Raw genomic sequence first — 20,915 nt, 5'->3', positions numbered from 1 at the left:
TCCACTGAACTTTTTCTCTTTTAATCTTAGTTTTGTCAGATTTTTTGTGCAAATCTTTTTTAATTGTAATCAGAACTATCTACGTTTATCTTCTGTGATCATCTTTATTCCTTGTTTGGTTGTGAACTTTTCTTCTATCCATAGATCTGGTAGATAATTTTCCCGTGTTTCTGTCATTTGTTTACAGTATAATTTTTTTATATCTAAGACACATATCCATTTGAAACTTATGTTGGTGTAAGTTGTAAGGTGTTAGTCTAAATCTAATTTATTCCATAGTACTGGCCACTCTTTTGGTTGTAGCAAAGAACTTCAGATTAAGGGAGTGTCAATCAATTGGGGAAAGGATAAATAAATATGATGTGCAAATGTAATGGAATATTATTGTACTGTAAAAAATAACGAAAAGGACCATTTCAGAGAAACCTGGGAAGACCTTTATAAGCTGATGGAGAGTGAAGTAAGCACAACCAAAATGTATTTATACATTAAAACTATGTTGTAATGACAAATAACTTTGAGATTTAAAATTTAAGAATTCTGATAAAAGCCATAAGCAGCCATAACTCCAGAGGACCAATAATCAAGCATACTCCTCACCTCCTGATAGAGAGTTGACAGGGCTTGCTATATTAACTCCATTCTTGTAGAGACACCTGATTGTCTTAATTTACTATAGCTTAGAACATCTGAGCTCAAGAGATCCACCAGCTCTTTTTCTTTTAAGTGTGCTGAATGAAAAATAAATAAAATAAATTTTTGGACATTACAAATGTATGGGTTTCTTTTGCTTTACTGTGCTTATTTGTTACAAGGATTGGTTTTCTCCTCTGTTGATTGTGGTGTGAGAGGGTGCCTAAAGGTAACTAAGAATCATGTTTCCAAAAAGAAAAAAAAAGTCACTGAAGCATTTTTAAGTACACTAGAGCACAAAAGGAAATAGGACAACTTTGAAAGTAAACCATTGATTTTATTACATATCTTTACTTTAAAAAAATAATCTATGCAAAATAGTGAATCATACTTTCAAATGTAATCCTCCTTTTTGTGCTGTTTTATTTATGAAAATGTGCTCTTTTGTGTGTCGAGTTGTGAATAAAAATTAATTTTTGAAATAGAGCAAGAAAGCCAGATGTGGTGGCTTCTTCCTGAAAGCCTTGCTACAGAGAAAGCTGAGCTTGGTGGATCTCTTGAGCTCAGACATTTTAAGCTGTAGTAGACTAAGACAATCAGGTGTCTATACAAGAGTGGAATTAATATATCAAGCCCTGGAAACAAAAATCCACCAGGTTGCCTAAGGAGGGGCAAATTGGCCCAGATCAGAAACAGAGCAGGTCTAAGCCCCTGTGCTTGGAGGGGGATCAGTCCTGTGAGCAGCCCCTGCACTGACAGTCTGGATGAGATGACCAGACCCAGTCTTTAAAAATATCAAAGGAAAATGGCATGGCAGTGTCAGCTTTAGTATAGTCATTAGGGGAATCACCCTGCTTTGGGATCTAAGATTTTAAATTTCCAGAATTCAAATCCAAACCCTCCCCTACCCAATAAACTATTTAGAAGTCTGCTCAGGGTTGCCAATACCTGTTCAGTCTAGGATCGCCATAAGCAATTCACTCATCTAATATTAATCTATATTTAAGAGTTGAACCTGAACCCCCCAGGACCAAGGGTAGTTATATTGCAGGGACCTGTTTAGTTAGATAATATCTGGCACCCAGGGAGACTATGATTTCTGCCTGTGTGGAGATTAGGAGGAGAGTCATGACTGGGTTATAACTCCTCCTTTGCTTTCTCCTCTCCAAGAGGGATACTAAGCTAGAGCTGTACCTGCTACATGTCAAGTATTGCCAGCCTGGGGGCAGGACGCTCTTTGAAGCTTTCAGGATAAGAGCTGTTTTCCCTGGAAGGTCCCAGGAGAAGCAGTTGTTCTCCATACGCCAATGACAGCAATCAACTTCCTTTCCCACTACTTAGGCCCCTCCTACCAAATGCTTACTATATAAGAGGCAGTCACATAGAGTTAAGCAAACATTTACCGAAGCATACAGTTAAACAAAAATAGGGTAAGCTATACATTTTATCTTAGACAATAGTATACATTGGAGCAAATGGACTTGTTGATTCAGAAAGGAGATAAAAGTTCAGCAGTACAGTTTGACCATAGAGCTATGCAGGAACTGTCAATCAAGAAACATCTCCACATGACTGTAGCTCTGGAGATGTCTCTTGTCCACTGCCTTCTCTCCTGATTCTCTCTCTTCTCTCTCTACTCAATCTCTTGAGTCTTTTCACCAGTCCTTCACACGTCCCAGAGATCTCTCAGCCAAACAGGAGTCAAGTCTCCCTGCATATATACAGAGTCACAGGGATATCCATCAGGCAACTATCCACACCTACCTGAGTGTGTTACATATACAGTAATTAAATTATTCTTCATAACATGTAGAATATGTGCAAAGTACAAAAAAAGTAAATTAACCTAACTCCAACCACACGGAGTTTATGCTCTGGTAGACAAAGAGGATTCAGATAAATATTTAGTTTCTTAAATGTGCTAAAACCCTGTAGAGCACAAAACACAATTAAAACCAACTTTTCTTAGTAAAAATTAAGAGAATCAATTAAAAGGAAGCAAGATTAAAAAAACAATCAGCCAAGAAAGTATTCCCTCTAAGGCAGTGAAAGGAGCAAGGTGAAACTTGAACTTTAATTCCACCTGAACTTGGTTTTTCTGCATCAAGGAAGCAAAGAAACAGAATGGCCTCCCTCTACCTCTAAAACATCAACCCCACTGACATGAAACATGTGTCAATTGTACCACAAAGACGTTTTGGGAGGAGTCCTGGTAGCCATTGTACTCCCTTGACTTGGGAGATCCTTTCCCAATAGGCTATACCTGGTTTAATAAAAACAACTCCAAAATCTGGAACATGAAAGCTCAGATTTTACAGAAGGAATTCTTTGACAGTGATAAGGCAAATTCTACTTGGCATTTTTGCTTCATTAAAAAGACCTGGGTATTCTAATATGTCTAAATCTGTCATTTCTGCTGACTTTCTTCCACATTCATACTAAAATTCTGTAGGTATTTTTGACATGTGTTCGAATATTGAACTTTTAGCGATGCCAAGCACATTATTGAATAAGTTGGGTTACAGGCTTCTGTGTTTTCATAGTTTGATTTCATGTTATATCTGAGTAGCTGCAGCCAATTAGATGTTAGGCTGTAATGGCAAAAAAAAAGAAGAATGTGAATAAAAACCTAGTTTTAGTGTTGTTATCTGTATTCTGTGGTGAACAAGCTTCTCTATAGGAGTGAACTGTTCATTTGCATGATGGAAACTGACTGACTGAAGGATACCAATATATCTTTTTATAAGTCAAGTCTTCAAATTGCTGCCAATAATTAACTATCACAATAAGCAAGTAGGTGGCACATTGGTTAGAGTGCAAGGCCTGGAGTCAGGAAGACCTGAGTTTGAATTTTACCTCAAACACTTAGTAGCTGTGTGACTGTAAGTTACTTACTCCTGTTTGCCTCAGTTTCCTCATCTGTAAAATGAGCTGGAGAAGGAAATGGAAAACCACTATCTTTGTAAAAAAAAAAAAACCCAAGCCCAAATGAGGTCACAAAGACTCAGACACAACTGAACAACAAAAAATGTCAAATTACAGCACATAGTGCAATATATCTTTCTAAGGGAAGCTATCCAAACAATATCATAAATCTGTTCATTTTAAGAACTAAATTAAATCTTACATGACATAAATATACCTTTTTCTTAAAGACTAAGATCACAAGGCTTCATATCAAATTAGTTTAGACCATTAAATATGGCAAGCAGGAAGTTGACAGGCTTACTAAATGTTCACCAAAGTCTATATTCCGTCTCCCACCTCTAAAGCTTTGACTGGGCTTTCTCCCCTTGCCTGGGATGCACTTCCTCCTAGCCTCTACTTAAAGCACCTGCTTTTATTCAAGCCTCAGCTCATGTGTACTTTCCTAAGGGAGTATTTCCTGACCCCCACGCTGAGATGAGAGTGCACTCTCCTTCATCACACTGTCAGTTAAATATTGTATCTCTCTGTTGGAATTATAAGCTCCTTTAATACAAGCATTATCACTTGCTTTGTCTTAAATATTCAACCACTGGCACATAGGAGGAATTTAATAAATCCTTGTTGAATTGAGCTGGATTCAGGGACTCCCTCTTAAGCAGAGACCAACAGTCACTTCTCAGGAATGTTGTAACAGGGATTCTTGATGAGGCAACTAGATGACCTCTCAGGAGATTATTTTAATAATACTGCCTTGGATCTAGACCATGAAGTTATGATGTGGGACTCAAATACCCCCAGGAGTATTGAGAATATTTAGTAAATAGTTATGTTATCCTACTGAAATATTTCCAAAGAAGTAGTGTTAATGAAAAGATTTATGGATTGGAGAAAAACAGGGAGGAGGCTGGAATGAGATGAGAAAGAGAGGGATTGTGATAATGGAGCTGAAGAATTGAAAGAGACAGAAAAAATAACTCCTACCATCCAAAACCAAGTAAATAATTTTTGGTTACAAAACCTTTTTTATATTGAACTAGAAAAACCAACAACAATGGTTGAATGAAGAATGAAGCAAATGAATCTTTGCAATAACCACAAATTGAATTGCTTTCCATTCTATGAAGTTACAAAATCTGTAACTTGGAGAAGTAGATTTCATTCTTATTAAACATGATCACAAGACTAAATTCAATTGTATTTACAAGAACTTGTCTCTGTAATTCAGGATTCTCATTTCTGTTCTTAATCAAATTCAAAGCAAGAAACAAACTGAAGGTTGATACGCAGGTGTCTCTTTCAAAATTTGTATCAGGAATAAAACTGTTAGTTGACAAGAAACAAAATCGAGGATCTCTAATTTATCTGGCTGTGTTCTGCTAAACATTCAACAAGTTCATGACAATTTTTCCATTTGACAAATTTATTTTCTTTCACTTTCATTCATCTACCCTCCCCTTTAAGGGAGAAATAAAGACAATTAAAACCTTTGTAACAAATATACATTGTCAAAGCAAAAATCTTTTTTGACCATGTCTAAAAATATGTATTTTTGCACCTTGAATCAATCACTGCTCTGTCAGGAAGCAAGTAGCATACTTCGTTAGCTCTCTGAAATCATGGTTGATCGTTGTTCTTTTCAGATTTCCTAAGTCTTTCAAAGTTGCCTTTACAGTGTTGCTGTTACTATATAAATTATTGTCCTAGTTCTGTTCACTTCTATTGTTCAGCCATTTCAATCATGTCTAACCCCATGTGAGGTTTTCTTGGTAAAGATATTGGAGTAGTTTGTCATTTCTTCTCCAGCTCAGTTTACAGATGAGGAAACTGAGTCAAACAGGCATAAGTGACTTGCTCAGAGTCACACAGGTAGTAAATGTCTGAGGTCAGATTTGAACTTAAGTCCTTTCGATGCCCAACCTCAGCCCTCTACCCACCGCACCACCTAACTGCCCAGGTCTTTCCAGGTTTCTCTTAAATTGTTCCTTGAAAAATTTCTCACAACAAAATGATATTCTGTTATTTTCATATGTCATCATTTGTTCAACCATTCCCCAGTTGAAAAGCACCCCCTTAGTTTCCAGTTCTTTCCCACAACAAAAAGAGATGCTATATTTTTGTACATGTGGTTCTTTTTCCTTTCTTTGATCTATATGGGATACAGGTCCATAGGTGGTATCACTGGGTCAAATGGCATGCACAGTTCAGCAATTTATTGAGCATAGTTCCAAATCACTCTTTCACAGCATCTTTTGATTTCTTACATGTATATTCTTGGTAAACTCTATGGTTTATTTCTTTTTATTTTGAATGGGGAGTATAGGAAGGGCAATATTGAACACCAAAGGGTAGAAAGGCTGAAAATGGCTGAGAACCCCCTATATAGATGGTCCTCTCCTCTACCTTCATAGCATACCTTTGAAATACAGTGAGAAAACATTCAGAATTTTACATAGTACAACACTGAAAGAGAAGCTAGTTGGGTGATTTAAATTCATTATCGAAATTTAGCCTTCCGTAGATGCTTTAAAAGCAATGATTTTTTTAGAATGCATGGAAAGAAAAAAAACTAATTTAAAAAATAACTATGTAAGTTATGGCATATGTTTAAAAGTTCTACTACATATGGGCAATTTTCATTTGCCTATGGGTTATATTTAAAATATCTCTCTCTTGCTTAAAGAAAACCCAAATGGGATGTAGATCCACCCTTCCCCTCAACTTCAGCTTGCATTGAAAGAGGAATAATGTCTCCTGTTTCTTTAAATGGGTCAAAGCTTCTTCCCAAATCTCTATCCAAGCTGTTATTAATCACTTGAAGATACATCCTTGTGGCCACCAGGGTTTTGGGTTTTTTTTTAATTTATAATCAGATACATAGACATACGTGATAATTCAAGATGGAACTTGATTGTGAGAAGAGTGATCTAACTAAGCACGAGACACTTTTTGGGTACCAGCCAGGTGGGTTGGAGCTGTCCTTTCTTCCATCTGTTCCTCGCCTAACTAAGCAGGAAGCACAGTAGACTGGCAGCGAGCAATCAGGGAACAAATGCATAACCTTGACCCTCCCTGCCACCCTCATTGCTTCATGGCCTGTAAAATAGAAGTTCTCTTTGCGCCTTCTTTCTCATGAGTTCCAAAGTCACATTCAGGAAATAATAACAAACTGCTGAACTCTGGGACAAAATTTATTTGGCCATTTCTGTAGTCTGATGGTTGTCTCCATGACAAGCCAGTAACCGCTCCAGGGAATAGCCTGAAAACTGTAGTTGTCATTCAGTCTTTCAAGTCATACTTGACTCTTCATGACTCCCTTTGGGGTTGTCTTGGCAGATATACTGGAGTGGTCTGCCATTTCCTTCTCCAGTTCATTTTCCAGTTGAGGAAATTGAGATAAACAGGGTAGAGTGACTTGCTCAGACACACAGCTATAAAGTGTCTGATGCCAGATTTGAACTCAGGTCTTCCTGACTCCAGGTCTGGTACTCTATGCACTACACCACCTAACCTGAGAACTGAGGATTACACAAACCATTTCTAACTTTTTTGCTTTAAATTTTGAGCCTTTTGTAGCAAGGTATGTGTGTGTCTATGTGGGTGGGTGTGTGTGTATGTGCGTGTGCACTCGTGCAATGCATGATGTGTCAGCTTTAGTTCAACCATCTAAGGCTTCAATTCATACATTCTTTTAAATCCACAGGTATTATAAATTTTTCTAATATCTTACTATTTGGGATATTGAAATTGGTGTATTTTGATATTTTTCAAGCAATTCTAGCTGGTTACTGAATACTGTCAACCTGATAATCAATTGAAAAAGGAAGGTACATGTCCCCTAATGGGATACTGTTAGAAACAGTTCTTTTTTAAGATCCCCCAACTAGAAATAATTTCCTATAAAGAGTAGCCTTCTCAAGTCTAAAACTGAATTTAAATTTCTGTTAAGATCATTTATAGAGGTTCACATAGAAGAGGGATCAGTTTTGCTTTTCTTGGCCTCTACAGGCAGAGTGATGACCAATGGAAGGAGGCAACATAGACACATATGTCAGTTCTGTGTAAGGAAAGACTACATAATGATCATATCCATCCAAAAGTCTTGAGGCATATGGAGAACTTTTCAGATAGCGACTGGATAGCAACTTGTTCAAGATTGGAGAGATATGGGTTGAACTAAAGAATCCCTAAAACCATTTCTTTCCCTCCAATTCTGTAATTCTCTCTTTCTGACATTTTTATGACAGGTTATCAACTTCCCAGATGAGTTAGCTGGTGCTGCTGGTTTATGATTTGCTTTCACGATTATATTCAGAAAAAAAGCAGTCACAGAAACACACTATTTAACAGTTAGAAGAGACCTCAGCAGTACTCTATTCTAACTCATACATGAATGGAATCCCTACCACAACACACCCAATAAGCCTTGGTTTGAAAACCTCCAAAGTGGGAGAACCCATTACCTCTCAAAATTGCCTGTTCCACTTTTGGATAGCTGTAATTGTTAGGAAGTTTTTTAAGACATTGAAGCAAGATTTATCTCCTTCTTCTACCCATTATTTCTGTTCTACCCATTGGTGCTTTTGCACCAAATTCAACAAATTGAATCTCTCTTCCACAAAGCAACACCTCAAACACTTGAAGATAGCTAACATGCCTCCCCTGAGTCTTCTCTTATCCAGGCTAAACACACACAGTTCCTTTGATCAGTTCTCTTATGACATGGACTGAAGGCCTTTCACCATCTTTATTGCCTCTCTTTCAACATCCTTCCACTTATCAGTGTTCTTCTTAAACCATGGCATTCAAAACAGGGCTCAGTCCTCCAGATGAGGTCTGATGATGGCAGAACATCATTGCCTCACAGCCAGAGGCCACACTAGCATTTTTGGTTGCCACACATTGCCAAATTGTTGACTTTACTGAATTTGAAATCCACTAAAACCTTAATATCTTTTCCAGAACAACTATTACCTAATCATGTCTCCTCAATCTTGTACTTGTGAGACTGATTATTTTTGTGTCCATGTGTGTGACTTTACTTTTATCCCTAATAAAATCCTTATTCAATTTTCTAGCATGTCACAATCCTCTTGGATCCACAGTGTTGGGTATCCTTCCCAGCATTGTATCCTCTGAAAATCTGATTAACATGACATTTTTGCTTTTATCCAAATAACAGATAAAAATGTTAAACATCACTGATCCAAGCACTCCCCTAAAACCCCCCAGCCATTTAGCTATTTAACCATTCTTTGAGTCTGGCCAGCTATCCATTCATCTCACCCATGGTACTACATTTTCTCCACAAGGTTAGAATGAGATACTTTATCAAAAGTTTTGCTAAAATCTAGATAAACTATATCCACATCTCTTATCTATTAGTTTAACAATCCCATCAAAAAAAAGGAAATAAAATTAGTCTGGTATCAACTAATAAACATTTATTAAGCACCTACCATGTGTCATAGACTGTGTTAAGTGATTACAAATAAAAGACTGAAATTTGTTCTTTTTAATTTATATTCTCTTACCTTTTTGAAAATACCCATGACTTTTACTCTTTTCTTCCCTTTCTAAAATTTTACCAATATCATTTTAATGATCCATTCTAGAATTTTCCCAGGAGTCATAGTGAAGCCCACTTGCCTTCTGGTTTATAAATTCTGTCCTCTTCTCCTTTTTTTTACATTAGCCCTGAACAATCTTTGCCCTTGGTACCATTTTCCTTGATCATTCAGATATCATTGTCATTGTTTTCCAAGGAATGAATTTTTTAAATTAATCTGTCCTTCCCCTTAACTCTTCTGCTGTTGAGCAAATTAAAAAAAACCTTTCAGTATCTATATATCTACATAGTAAAGAAAAGTTAATTCAAATTTAGTCATGTATGAAAATATACATGTCTTTATGCATTAAGTTCATTTCTTCTTACAGAATATGTGGTATGTTTTATCTTCATTCTTTTGGACTCATGGTTTATTATTGCATTGATAAGAGTTCCAAAATCTTTAAAGTTGTTTTTCTCTTTAATATTGTTATCACTACTAATTGTTGTCCTTGTTCTGCTCACTTCACTCTGCATCAGTTTATATGTCTTCCCCATTTCCTTTCAAATTGTCTATTTCATCATTTTGTATAGCACAACAATATTTTCATTACATCTACCACAAATTATTTAGCCATTTCTGATTAAGAGGGTACCTACTTAGTTTCCAATTTGGGACTACAATGAAGAGTTGCTATGTGTGTGTGTGTGTGTGTGTGTGTGTGTGTGTTTGTATATATGCATCCTTTTCATCATTCTTTGACCTAATAGTGGTATGGCTGGGTCAAAGAGTATACAGAGTTTAGTAATTCTCTGGGCACAGTCCCAAATTGCTTTCCAGAATTCCCAGACCAATTTACAGTTCTACTAACAGTGCTCCAGCATTTGTCATTTTCCTCTTATGTAATCTTTATCAGTTTCATAGGTGTGAGGTAGAACCTCAAAGTTGCTTTAATTTGAATGTCTCTAATTATTGGTTAGTTGGAGCATTTTTATATGATTGTGATAGCTTGAATTTCTTCCTTTGAGAACTGCTTGTTTACATCCTTTAACTCTTAGTTAATCTATTGGAGAATGGCTCTTAATCTTGTAAATTTGAATCAGATCTTTATATATCCTAGAAATGAGACCTTCATCAGAGAAACTTATTGCAAAGGATTTTTCACAATCACCTATTTCCCTTCTAATTTTTTTCTGCTTTAGATTTGTTTCTGCAAAACCTTTAAAATTTTATATGACAAGAATTCTCTATTTTATCTTGTACGATCCCTCCTGTCACTTCTTTAGTCATGATTTTTCTCCTACCTCCAAAGGTAATATCCTCTTCACTTTTATATACTTAGGTGATATATTCATTTGGAGATAACCTTGGCATATTGTGTGAGGTGTTGTTCTAAATCTAATTACTGCCAGACTATTTGTCCAGTTTGCCCAGTAAAAATTTCAAATCATTACCCTTTTCCCCAGTACCTGTGGACTTTGGGTTTATTGTATTTGTTTGCTTCTGTATTTTGTGTATGTAATCTGTTTCTTTATTGATCTTTCTTTTTTAACCAGTACAAAAATTATTTTAATGATTACTGCTTTGTAGTACATTTTGAAATGTGGTATTGATAGAACCCAACCTGTTCTTGACAAAGCCATGCTGGGTCTTTGTTATCTTTTCTTCCCTTTCTAAATTTTTACCAACGTCATTTTGATGATCCATTCTAGATTTTTCCTAGGCATCAAAGTCAACTGACCTCTCTGTTTTATAAATTCTGTTCTCTTAGCTTTTTTGACCTTGACCCTTAAAAACTTTTGCCCTTAGTACCATTTTCCTTTATAACTCAGATATCATTGTCAGTGATTCAGCAGTCACATCTGCTGGCATTTTCAGAATCTAAAGATGTTCATCTGTGTCATCCAAATTCATAAAGTGCAGCAAAGAGTTGTTTTACTCTTTCCTTCCTTTTCTTGGCTATCAGTTCCCTGTTAGTCATTTCAAAGATAGTTTATTTTTCTTTTCCTGAGCTCCTCTTGCCAGCCTAAGCTCTTTCTCAGCTTTAGCATTCCTGATACTATTTTCACAGGACCATGCCATGCTCTTACATTCATCCTGTCAGGTGGCCTTGCTTCTATCTTCTGTGATACATTTTTTTTTCTTTTTAATATAAGTTGTTTGGTCAGTGAGTACTCTGTGTGTCCACATCAGGCTTTTCAGACAAATGCCATTGGAATCATTTCCTTTGTACTTCTTTCTTAAAGGTTCTTGATGGTTATACACAAGAAAGAGGACAGGTAATGGCTTGGTGGGGAATCATTGTGTGTCAAGAAAGCATATTAATTTGAGGGAATTCAGGAGTCAGACAGAGGAAACATGATGGGAAGCATTTCATTCCTGAACGTCTCCCATCCATCCTAATCTGACTTTTCCCCATACCATTCATTCCTGTCTTTTCTCTGAATTCTTTGGAATTTGCTTTCCCCAAATCACTCCTATTTCTCCCTTCATTGACTTTCACTCAAATACTCTCCATAAATTTTCCTCCCTCTTGTTCCTAGATTTCTTCACATGAGTTTTCTTTCTTTACATACAATGGTTTTCCACAGCATCCTCTTCTCTTTCTATTAAATAAGGCATATCCATGAAGAGCCTTTGCAGAGGAAGCATTAAGAAGTTCTGGTTTATTAATGTCAGTGCCTATAGAAAACTGCAATTATTTCCAATGAGGAAAAAGTCTGGGGCACTCTAGTTTCTAGATTTAGAGTGTAAGCATATATGATTCTGATATTTTTTAAATGCTGACTTACTACTCTCTTTGTAATATTACAGAGAAATTGTCTGGGTAGGAGATGGCACTAAAATTTGAACAAAGATGACATTACAAATGGGCAGTTGGTGGTACCGTAGATAGTGTGTCAGACCTAGAAGAAGGAAGACTCATCTTTGTGAGTTCAGATTCGGCCTCTTGGCACTTACCTGGGCAAGTCACTTAACCTTGTTTGCCTCAGTTTTCTTTTCTCTAAAATAAACTGGAGAAGAAGATGGCAAACCCCTTCAGTATCTTTGTCAAGAAAACCATAAATGGGGTCACAAAGAGTCAAATATGACTGAAAATGACTGAACAACAAAAATATCACAGATGTTCACGATAGTGTATGGAAATGTTTCCATTATTCTTAGGAAGGTGGTACATGTAATTAGTCATCAGGAATAAAAGTAAGGGAGTAAATTTGATCCTAGGAGGAAATGGTAGAAAGCTCTAATGCTAATAATACTTATTAGAAAATATTTAGAAAGCTAGATGAATGTGGAAATCTGCACTGAATTTAATGGTATGGTCTGAAACTTAATGTTGACCATAGATCTATATGCATTAGATCAGTGACTCCCCCCCACACACACACATCCTCCCACCCCAACACACAAAATTTACAATAGTTTTTTACCAAATTTTTCATTTTTACCAATATTTAACAAGACTATCAATTTCTTGCCACAGACTTGAACAGTCACCTATAGCTATAAAAAACCTGTACTGTTGCAGGTGCAGGAACTATTTTCAGGGAACTAAGTTGGAGGCTGCATCTATTTTTTTTATTTCTGATTATACTTTAATGGTTTTGTTTTTTCTAAAAGTAAAATGAACCCAAATAGGGTCATGGAAAATAAAACTAAAAAACTGGAAAATAAACCAAAAATAAGGGCTAGATACTGAACTAGCTAAATAATCAGGAAATAAATGCATTGTAGAATTACATTATTTTAATTTTCTTGGCACATTTTCATGATATATTTTTAAATCTATGAATATGGTTATGGGACCTTATGCATCTGAGGAATTAAAGTTCTTTAAGGCTATATGAAAAGGGGGTGAATAAATAGTTTTATTCTCTGAATCACCATTTTGTGGATCAGATAAATTAGTGAATTTGTATTGTTAATTTGATTTCTTTTTGTCTTTTTTTTCCACTCCCTATCCCTATTCCTCTTTTCTCTCCCCAACACCAAAAATTCCTTTGCAGAAACACAAAGTAGATCTTTTCTACAAATTACGCCATGTAATGAATGAACTTATTGACCTTCGGAGACAGCTGCTCTCAGGTCACCTTACCCAGGATCAGGTGCGAGAGGTCAAGAGACATATCACCGTCCGCCTGGACTGGGGGAATGAGTAAGTATGATTACTACTTCAACACTTTCTCCAGCTACTTTATAAGTATTCAATTGTTGTTGAATTTGCAAGGTAGCAAAGCTTCAATGCTAGAGAATGACCCTTCTTTTTTTTATTATTAAATTTTATGTTTATTTTTAGTTTACATCATTCATTTCCACAAGATTTTTGAGTTACAAATTTTCTCTCTGTATTTCCCCTACCCACCACCCCAAAACAGTGATCCCAATGTATAGCCCCTCCCTCAATCTGTTCTCTCCTATATCCTCCTCCATCCCCCTCCGACTTTCCAGTAGGGCAAGATGAATCTCCATACCCCAGTGCCTGTATATCTTATTTCCCAGTTGCATGTTTTTTTACATTTGATTTTAAAACTTTGAATTCCATATTCTTTCCCTTCCTCCCTTGTCACCCACCCTTACTGGGAAGATAAGCAATTCAATATAGGTTGTACATGTGTAGCTATGCAAAAGATTTCCATAGTGGATACATTGCAAAAGACTGACTATATTTCCCTCCATCCTATCCCACCCCCCACTTGTTCTATTCTCTACTCTGACCCTGTCCCTTTTCAAAAGTGTGTGCTTCTAACTACCCTCCTCCCGAACCTACCCTCCCCTCCATCATCTCCCCTTTCATCCCCTTCCCCCCCTACTCTCCTGTAGGGCGAGATACCCTATTTAATGTGTATGGAGAATGATCCTTCTTACAGTGAATTTTTTGCTATCTCTAATAGTAAGTGGCGCTAGCTGTGTGACCCTGGGGAAGTCACTTGTCCCTGTTTGCCTCAGTTTCCTCATCTGTAAAATTAACTGGAGAAGGAAATAGCAAACCATTCCAGTATCTTTGCAAGAAAACCCTAAATGGGCTCGCAAAAAGTCAGACACGACTGAAATAACTAAACAAAAAAAAATGCTCCTGAATCAACTGAGATAAAAGAAAGAGAGGGGGGAGCAGCTAGGGGAGCAGGGGATGCAGAGGATAGAACACCAGGTCTGGAGTCAGGAAGACCTGCAAGGCATGTCACATAATGTCTGTTTTGTCTCAGTTTTCTCATCTGGAAGATGGAAATAATAATAGCCCCTATCTCCCAGGGTTGTTGTGAGGATCAAATGAGATCATAATTATATGTTTTCTGTTATTAGCTATATGACCCCAGGCAGTTTACTCACCTCTGTTTGCCTCAATTTCTCCATTTGTAAAACAGGGATAATAATAACATCTGCTCCCTTCCAGGATTGTGGTGTGGATGAAATGAGATATATGGGAAGTGCTTGGCAAACCTTCAAGCACCATATAAATGACATATGTGGGGATACATATATTTATATTTATTTATGTAATACTGATATGTAGCACTTATAGTTTTATTATTATTATATGTTCACATTATAGTTTTGAATGTTTAAATCTAGTTGGGCAATGAGAGTGAATCTGAAGGAATTTCATAAATGGGGTCTTATTCTGCCAAATATTCTTTTTCATGTTCTGTTTTTTAAGTGTCGTTTATCTGTTCAGCAGTTGCAAAGAATTACTAGTGATATTGTCAAATCAGGTAAAATCTGAGACTTTGGGACAGGAAGCCTATCCCAGGAGCTGCAACCTTCTCCTTTTATTTTTCTATTGGTCTTGTAATGCTTGTACTTCTCTTTTAAATCACTCATCATGTGAGTGTGTATTTATGAGGGAAATAGGGAGCAGTGGGAATTGGGGGGGAGCACATAAATATTTGATTGGAAATTAATATGTAAGCAATTATCTCGAGTGAAAACTAATCCTATCTAAGAGTCAGCTTGTGAACTCTATGTTTGTGATGCTTGCCTTATTCAGAGTCCAGGAGTTATAGATCTGAATGGTATATACTTTCTCATAATCTTTCCCAAAGGATACATTAGGTGTACAAAATAATAAATAATGAGTTTTCCATGATACACCAGGTCAGTCTTATTAATGAGGAGTCTGTTTTATTAGATAATTTTGAGCTTATATTGGCTAAAGGAGACCATGAAGAGAGAATCAGGCAAAATTACCTTAAGGATTAAAGAAGACATAGTTAATTGGCATAATCATTTTCACTAAATTCTGCCAAATACCTTGTTACTTTGATCTGTGATTCTCCTCCTAAAGTCATAACTGAGTGTGACAGTTCATTCCCCTACTTTCTAAAATAACACCATGCATGTCAATATAAATAAACTAGCTTGGAGAAAATCTTATAAGGTAGTAAAGACTGGAATATATTTAAATAATTTATATATCGTAAGATGAATGCCATCTAGCACCTGTGTGTGAATTGTTTTCCTCTGGACCCAAGGATGCAATTCATGAAGAAACTGGAAGGGCGACTTCTACTGCTCTGGACACTAAAGGGTGATTGCCTTCTCTCCACTCCCCATTCTGTTTCCGGGTAGAAACAGGAGCAGAAGTTACAGAGGACAAAGGGATGCTGTCTTTACGTTATGGCACACTCTTCCTCTTTTCCCTTCCTGTTTTCCTTTGTCTTCTCCATGTGGACTTCCTTAGAGATGACCCACAGGGGACTGTAATGTTAATGGAATATAAGATCTTCCCCACCCATTAATAGGCCTCACGTGGAGCCCCTTAACGGAAGCTTGCTTAGGGGAGGCCTGTTTGTAGAAAAGCTTTCACACCTTTTGTTAATTTCTAATTAGACACTGAGTCATGAGGGTTGTGATGTCCTCTGACCCTGAAGAAGGGTATATATACTCTGAGATTAGCATTTTGCTTTGGGGTTCGTTCATTGGAAGACTGTTCTTGTGATATGACCAGAGGAAACTCTGGGTAGCCTTAAGGAGCCCCGCCCCCTCCCCTTTGAAAAACCTAGATGTTGGTGCTTCTCTCTCTGATGACTATGAATGTATTGCATGGTTCTATCTGCTCATCTGTGCCAATTTCTCAGACAATTAGAAGCCCTGTCTGTTGGCCTTGTATTTTCCCTATTTTCTTTGTTTGGATTTTCTCTAAAGTTCAGGGTACTGACTTTTCGCCTGAACTGATGAACGTAATTAAAAAGATTGTTGACCCTTGAACAGCTATCTTTCCTAGTAAAACAGATCTAAGAACCTGTGCTAGTAGCCATCCTGGGTATGCCAGTGTGATTGCTGCTATGGGGCAGAGAGGGAAGCTTGACTACCTTGAGAGTGAGCCAACCAGGGGAAAACCAGCAGATATTTTAATGTGCAATAGGTAAAGAAGAACAAAACAGAGGAATGTGTATGAATCCATGAGTTCATCTTATCTATAGTTTTTGTTTTTAAAAAGTGAATATTAGATTTAATTTGGTAGTAACAAAATTGCCATGTTTTTGTCTAAATTTCTGAACTTTTTGTTTTCGTCTTTGTATTTTATTGTTTTGTTGATAGCCTTTTCTTTCTTCTTTTTTTAATCTCTATGCCTACCTACTATCTCACCAACTCACCCCTATTCCAGAATAGAAACCCTTCACAAAGCAAATCCACACATGGGCCATGTTTGAAAATGATGTCTTACTCTGATGTCCTTTCTGTAAGATCAGAGAGGGCAGGGACTGGTTCATCTTGTATCTGTAGCACCTTACACAGATTCATGATGGATGTTTAGTGAATGCTTGTTGATTAATTGATTTCTGCATCTCTAGTTCATTACACAATTCCCTAGAAGTGAGAGATATGGAAGGCACTACATCATTGTACTCAACTTTATTTCTTTGGAGACTTGCCACTATACAGAATGATCAGAAGAATGTTTTTTTTTTCAAAGGTGGGCCTTCATCTCAAGAAGACCTGTAGATAATTAAAAGCACTGATCCAAAACATCCTGACTTTTACCTATGGAGCTCCTGCCTGATCTCATAAGTAGTACTTAGGAGCCCCGAAAGAGGCAAAGACTCTTTATCTAACTCCATTGCAGTACTAGAAAACAATGTCAGATAGAAGATCCTGTTGAAGATACTACCAATTAAAAATATTGGCAACATACATTTTCTAATAACACTATGGATTTTAAGTCTCTGCCCTCCTCTACTGCAAAGAGTAAAAGTTTCAAATGCAAAATCAGTGGTTTCTGAGGAGCAAATGAATCATAACTCCTTTGTGCTGTCATTTTTTCATTTTTCCCATCAATACACCTGAAGATAAGAGAATCTATAAAACCAGACTTTTCACAGTGTAACTTATAGGAAAATTGTCAGGCAGCCAACAAATATTTGTTAAGTACTTACTATGCTATGCCCTAGCAATTCAAAGAAAGGCAAAAACATAGACCCCGTGCATAAGAGACTCACATTCTAATGGTAGGAGCAACTATGTGGATACAATATTCATTCAGGCAATGTCAGAGGGAAAGTAATAGTAATCACAGGGACTGGGAAAGGCCTCCTGCACAGAGGTACTTGAAGTGAGTCTTGAAGGAAGCCCAGGGTAGTTAGTACATGAAAGTTAGAATGGATAGAATCCCAGACATCAGTGACAGCCAGAGAAAAGACCCAGTTGAGAGATGGCGTGTGAGCAATAAGGCCATTGTTACAGGATCATAGTGTACAGGAGAGTTTAGGAGAGAAAAGTACAAGAAGACTGGAGAGGTAGGAAGGGACCAGGTTTTGAAGGGCTTTAAATACCAAACAGCTTGATTTTTGATCCTAGAGGTAACAGAGAGCCTAGAGATTATGGAGGAGAGAGTGACATGGTTAGCCATGCTCTTTAGGAAAATCACATTAGCACCTAAATGGAGGAGGGATTCGAGTGGGAAGAAGAGACTTGAGGCAAGGAGACCAAAGCTGTTTCAATATGCTAAGCATGAGATGATGAGAGCTTCACCAGAGTTGGTGGTTGTGTGAGAGAAGAGAAGGAAATATATACGAGAGATGTTATGAAAGTAGAAACAAGACTTGGCCATATATGCAATGTGTGGCATGAGTGCAAGAGGGAAATCAAGTAACACCAAGGTTTTGTCCCTGGCTGGCAAGCAGCATGGTGGTACCTTTGACTGGTAGTAGGGAAGTCTGAGATAAGAGAATGTTGGGGGTGGGGACAGAAGATAATGAGTTCTGTTTTGGACGTATTTCAGTTTGAGAAGGCTACTTTGTCTTCTGAGTTTGAGATCTTTAAGAGGTAGTTGATGATATGGAACTGGAGCTCAGGAGAGAAAGTAGGATTGGATATATAATTTGGGAATGATTCGCATAGAGATGATAATTGAATCCCATTGGAGGTGATGAGATCATGTTTAGTGGGTGTGGCATAGAGAACAATCCAGCAAAGGAAACTGAGAAAAAGTAGTCATATAGGTAGGAAGAGAGTAAAGAGAGGGCAATGTCATGAAAACCTAAAGAAGAGAGAGTATCCAGCAGTGGCACAGGCTACAGAGAGGTCAAAAAGGATAATGATGGAGAAAATTTAATGGCAATTAAGAGATCATTAATGAGTTTTTCCTGTTATAGTTTGGTCAGCAGTTCTGATACTGAGAAAATAAGTGACTGCAACCTGTCTTGTATTTGTTGACTTACTTATTCGTAAAGTTATAGAATCTCTCTACAAGTCTAATGCAGCACCAAGTTTAAATGTTGAGGATTGTAACAGGTATAAGCCTGCACTTGTAGATGGGATTACTTCATAGGTGCATCTTTGTGAAAGCAAATTTTGTAAGCAGTTTAAATTTGAAGTTATGCACAGAAATTTCAAAAAGCAAAAATAACAAACTTTATTTTCTTCAATATCTCCCTATATTCATGCCTGGCTTCACTCCTGACTCCCTGGGCTTCTCTGCCTTGCCCTCTTGCCCTGACCCCCTTCCTAGATTCCTATTATGTATTGTCTTCTCCAATTAGAATTTTATTTTCTTGAGGAAAGAAACTGTCTTCTTTCCTTACTTTCATATTTCCAGTTTTTGGTCCAGTGCCTGACACACAGTGGACACCTAGTAAATGTGTTTTCTGTCTCTAAAAAGTATTTCCTTTCTTAATCGAAGTTTTTCCTTATCCCATCATCTCATCAGTATAATGATTCTTCATAATTGAATACAAATGACTTGTGTTAGCCCATTAATATTATATGACACATTAAAATAGATGCCTCTGATATTTTATAATGTTACTTTCTCAAAAAAATAAGATTTCACATGGAAAGTGCATAAAAAAAGAACTTTGTATCCATTTGCACATGCAGGCATCTCTTTGAAAGCTGTAGTTAAACTAAAATTATATATTGCCAGAGAAGAAATATGCATTTTCCAGAAACATTGAAAATTGGAATTAAAATAATCTCAGAGCCTTTGGTACCCCACACTACAATCCAAAAGTTCAAAATGGTGACCTCAGACACTTACTAGCCATGTGACCCTGAGCAAGTCACTTAGCCCAGATTGCCTCTAAAAAGTCAAAACAAAAGTTCAAAAAGGAACTACAAGATGGGAGTATAGAATTAAGGCTGGAAGGAATCTTTCACATTATCAAATCCACACCCCAATTTTACAGATCAGAAAAACAGAGACCCAAAGCTCTTAATTGACTTGCCCAAAGTCATATAGGTTCTAAGTGGCAGAGCTGGAACTGAAACACAGAAGTTATGCAGTGATTCAATGCACCAAATGCCACTATGCCAATGGACAAATGTATTTATTTGAAGAATGGCTTAAAGAGCAAAGGAATTTAAGGGATCTAGGGGTCAGTAGAAGAAGAGTAATGATTCACATTTATATAGACTATATGGCTTAACAAGCATTTTTCCACCTAAACAGCCATTTTAGCACAAATATCATCCCCCTTTTACAAATGAAAAGACTGAAACTCAGAGTTCAAAGAAGTTTTGACTTGTCCAGAGATATACAACTCTAAATGGCAAACAGATTTTAAACTCTAAGTCTCCAACCCACTGTACACTCTCTGTATAACTTCTGCCTTTAAGTAGCATATTTGAACACAATTACCTATAAGCTCTTAATTTTAAGTCATATTTTGAGTGTACCTAGTAATGATATCTCACAAAATATTGAAATGTTTTTTAAAACTATTGTTTTTTTGTTAGAAATGGAATGTGAATTCCTTAAAATCCACAATGACAAAAAATACAAACAGAAATAGCAAAAACAAGTGTTATTTTTAGTTTGAAGCTGAAAATGAAGAGAAAGCCTTTATCATCTTCCCAGAGTAAACGTAGAAGAATCAGTTAACTGAATTTTAATATCCCAGGAAAACTCCCCTAAACACTGTGGGATTTCATTACACAAGGCCTTCTTTGGGCAGACAACACTGTCCCAAACCACGTGGAATAACTGAGTGAAAAGAAAGAGGTCAGGAACTGGGTGTAAATAGGAAGTAGGAGGGAAATTATACCTTAATTACTTAGTGGTACTAATGAGCAGCTTACTCAAGTCTCATAATGAAGTTCCCTTGCAGATCTTCTAAAATAAAGACATATATTTCATACTTAAACCTATGAAAGTTGAGGAAAGTAAGACCTGACTAAATGTTCCTGGTACAATTCTTATGTAGCTAGCTAGTCATTCTTTCTCCATAAAGCCCATTATGAATGAAAGTTTTTCAGTGCCACTCATGGGTCTCTTTATCTTGCATGTTCAGTAGATGATAGATAGATAGATAGATAGATAGATAGATAGATAGATAGATAGATAGATAGATAGATAGATAGATAGATAGA

General features: G+C 36.8%; 1 protein-coding gene across 4 annotated transcripts in view; it reads left to right on the top strand.

Moving 5' to 3' along the window:
* DOCK3 (dedicator of cytokinesis 3) overlaps positions 1 to 20,915 on the top strand; it is a 520,915-nt gene that overhangs the window by 285,050 nt on the left and 214,950 nt on the right. For all 4 annotated transcript variants that reach the window (XM_069095615.1, XM_069095614.1, XM_069095613.1 and 1 more), the window contains exon 6: positions 13,115 to 13,263. In XM_069095615.1, the coding sequence (XP_068951716.1) occupies positions 13,115 to 13,263 (149 nt within the window). The remainder of the gene's footprint in view (positions 1 to 13,114; positions 13,264 to 20,915) is intronic.

This window comes from Petaurus breviceps, unplaced genomic scaffold (genome assembly GCF_028583685.1).
Source record: "Petaurus breviceps papuanus isolate PSGF00001 unplaced genomic scaffold, PetGlider_PUasm1.0 227, whole genome shotgun sequence".
Classification (NCBI taxonomy): Eukaryota; Metazoa; Chordata; class Mammalia; order Diprotodontia; family Petauridae; genus Petaurus; species Petaurus breviceps.
The sequence above is the reverse complement of the archived record's forward strand: the minus strand, read 5'-3'. Positions and strand labels throughout refer to the sequence as shown.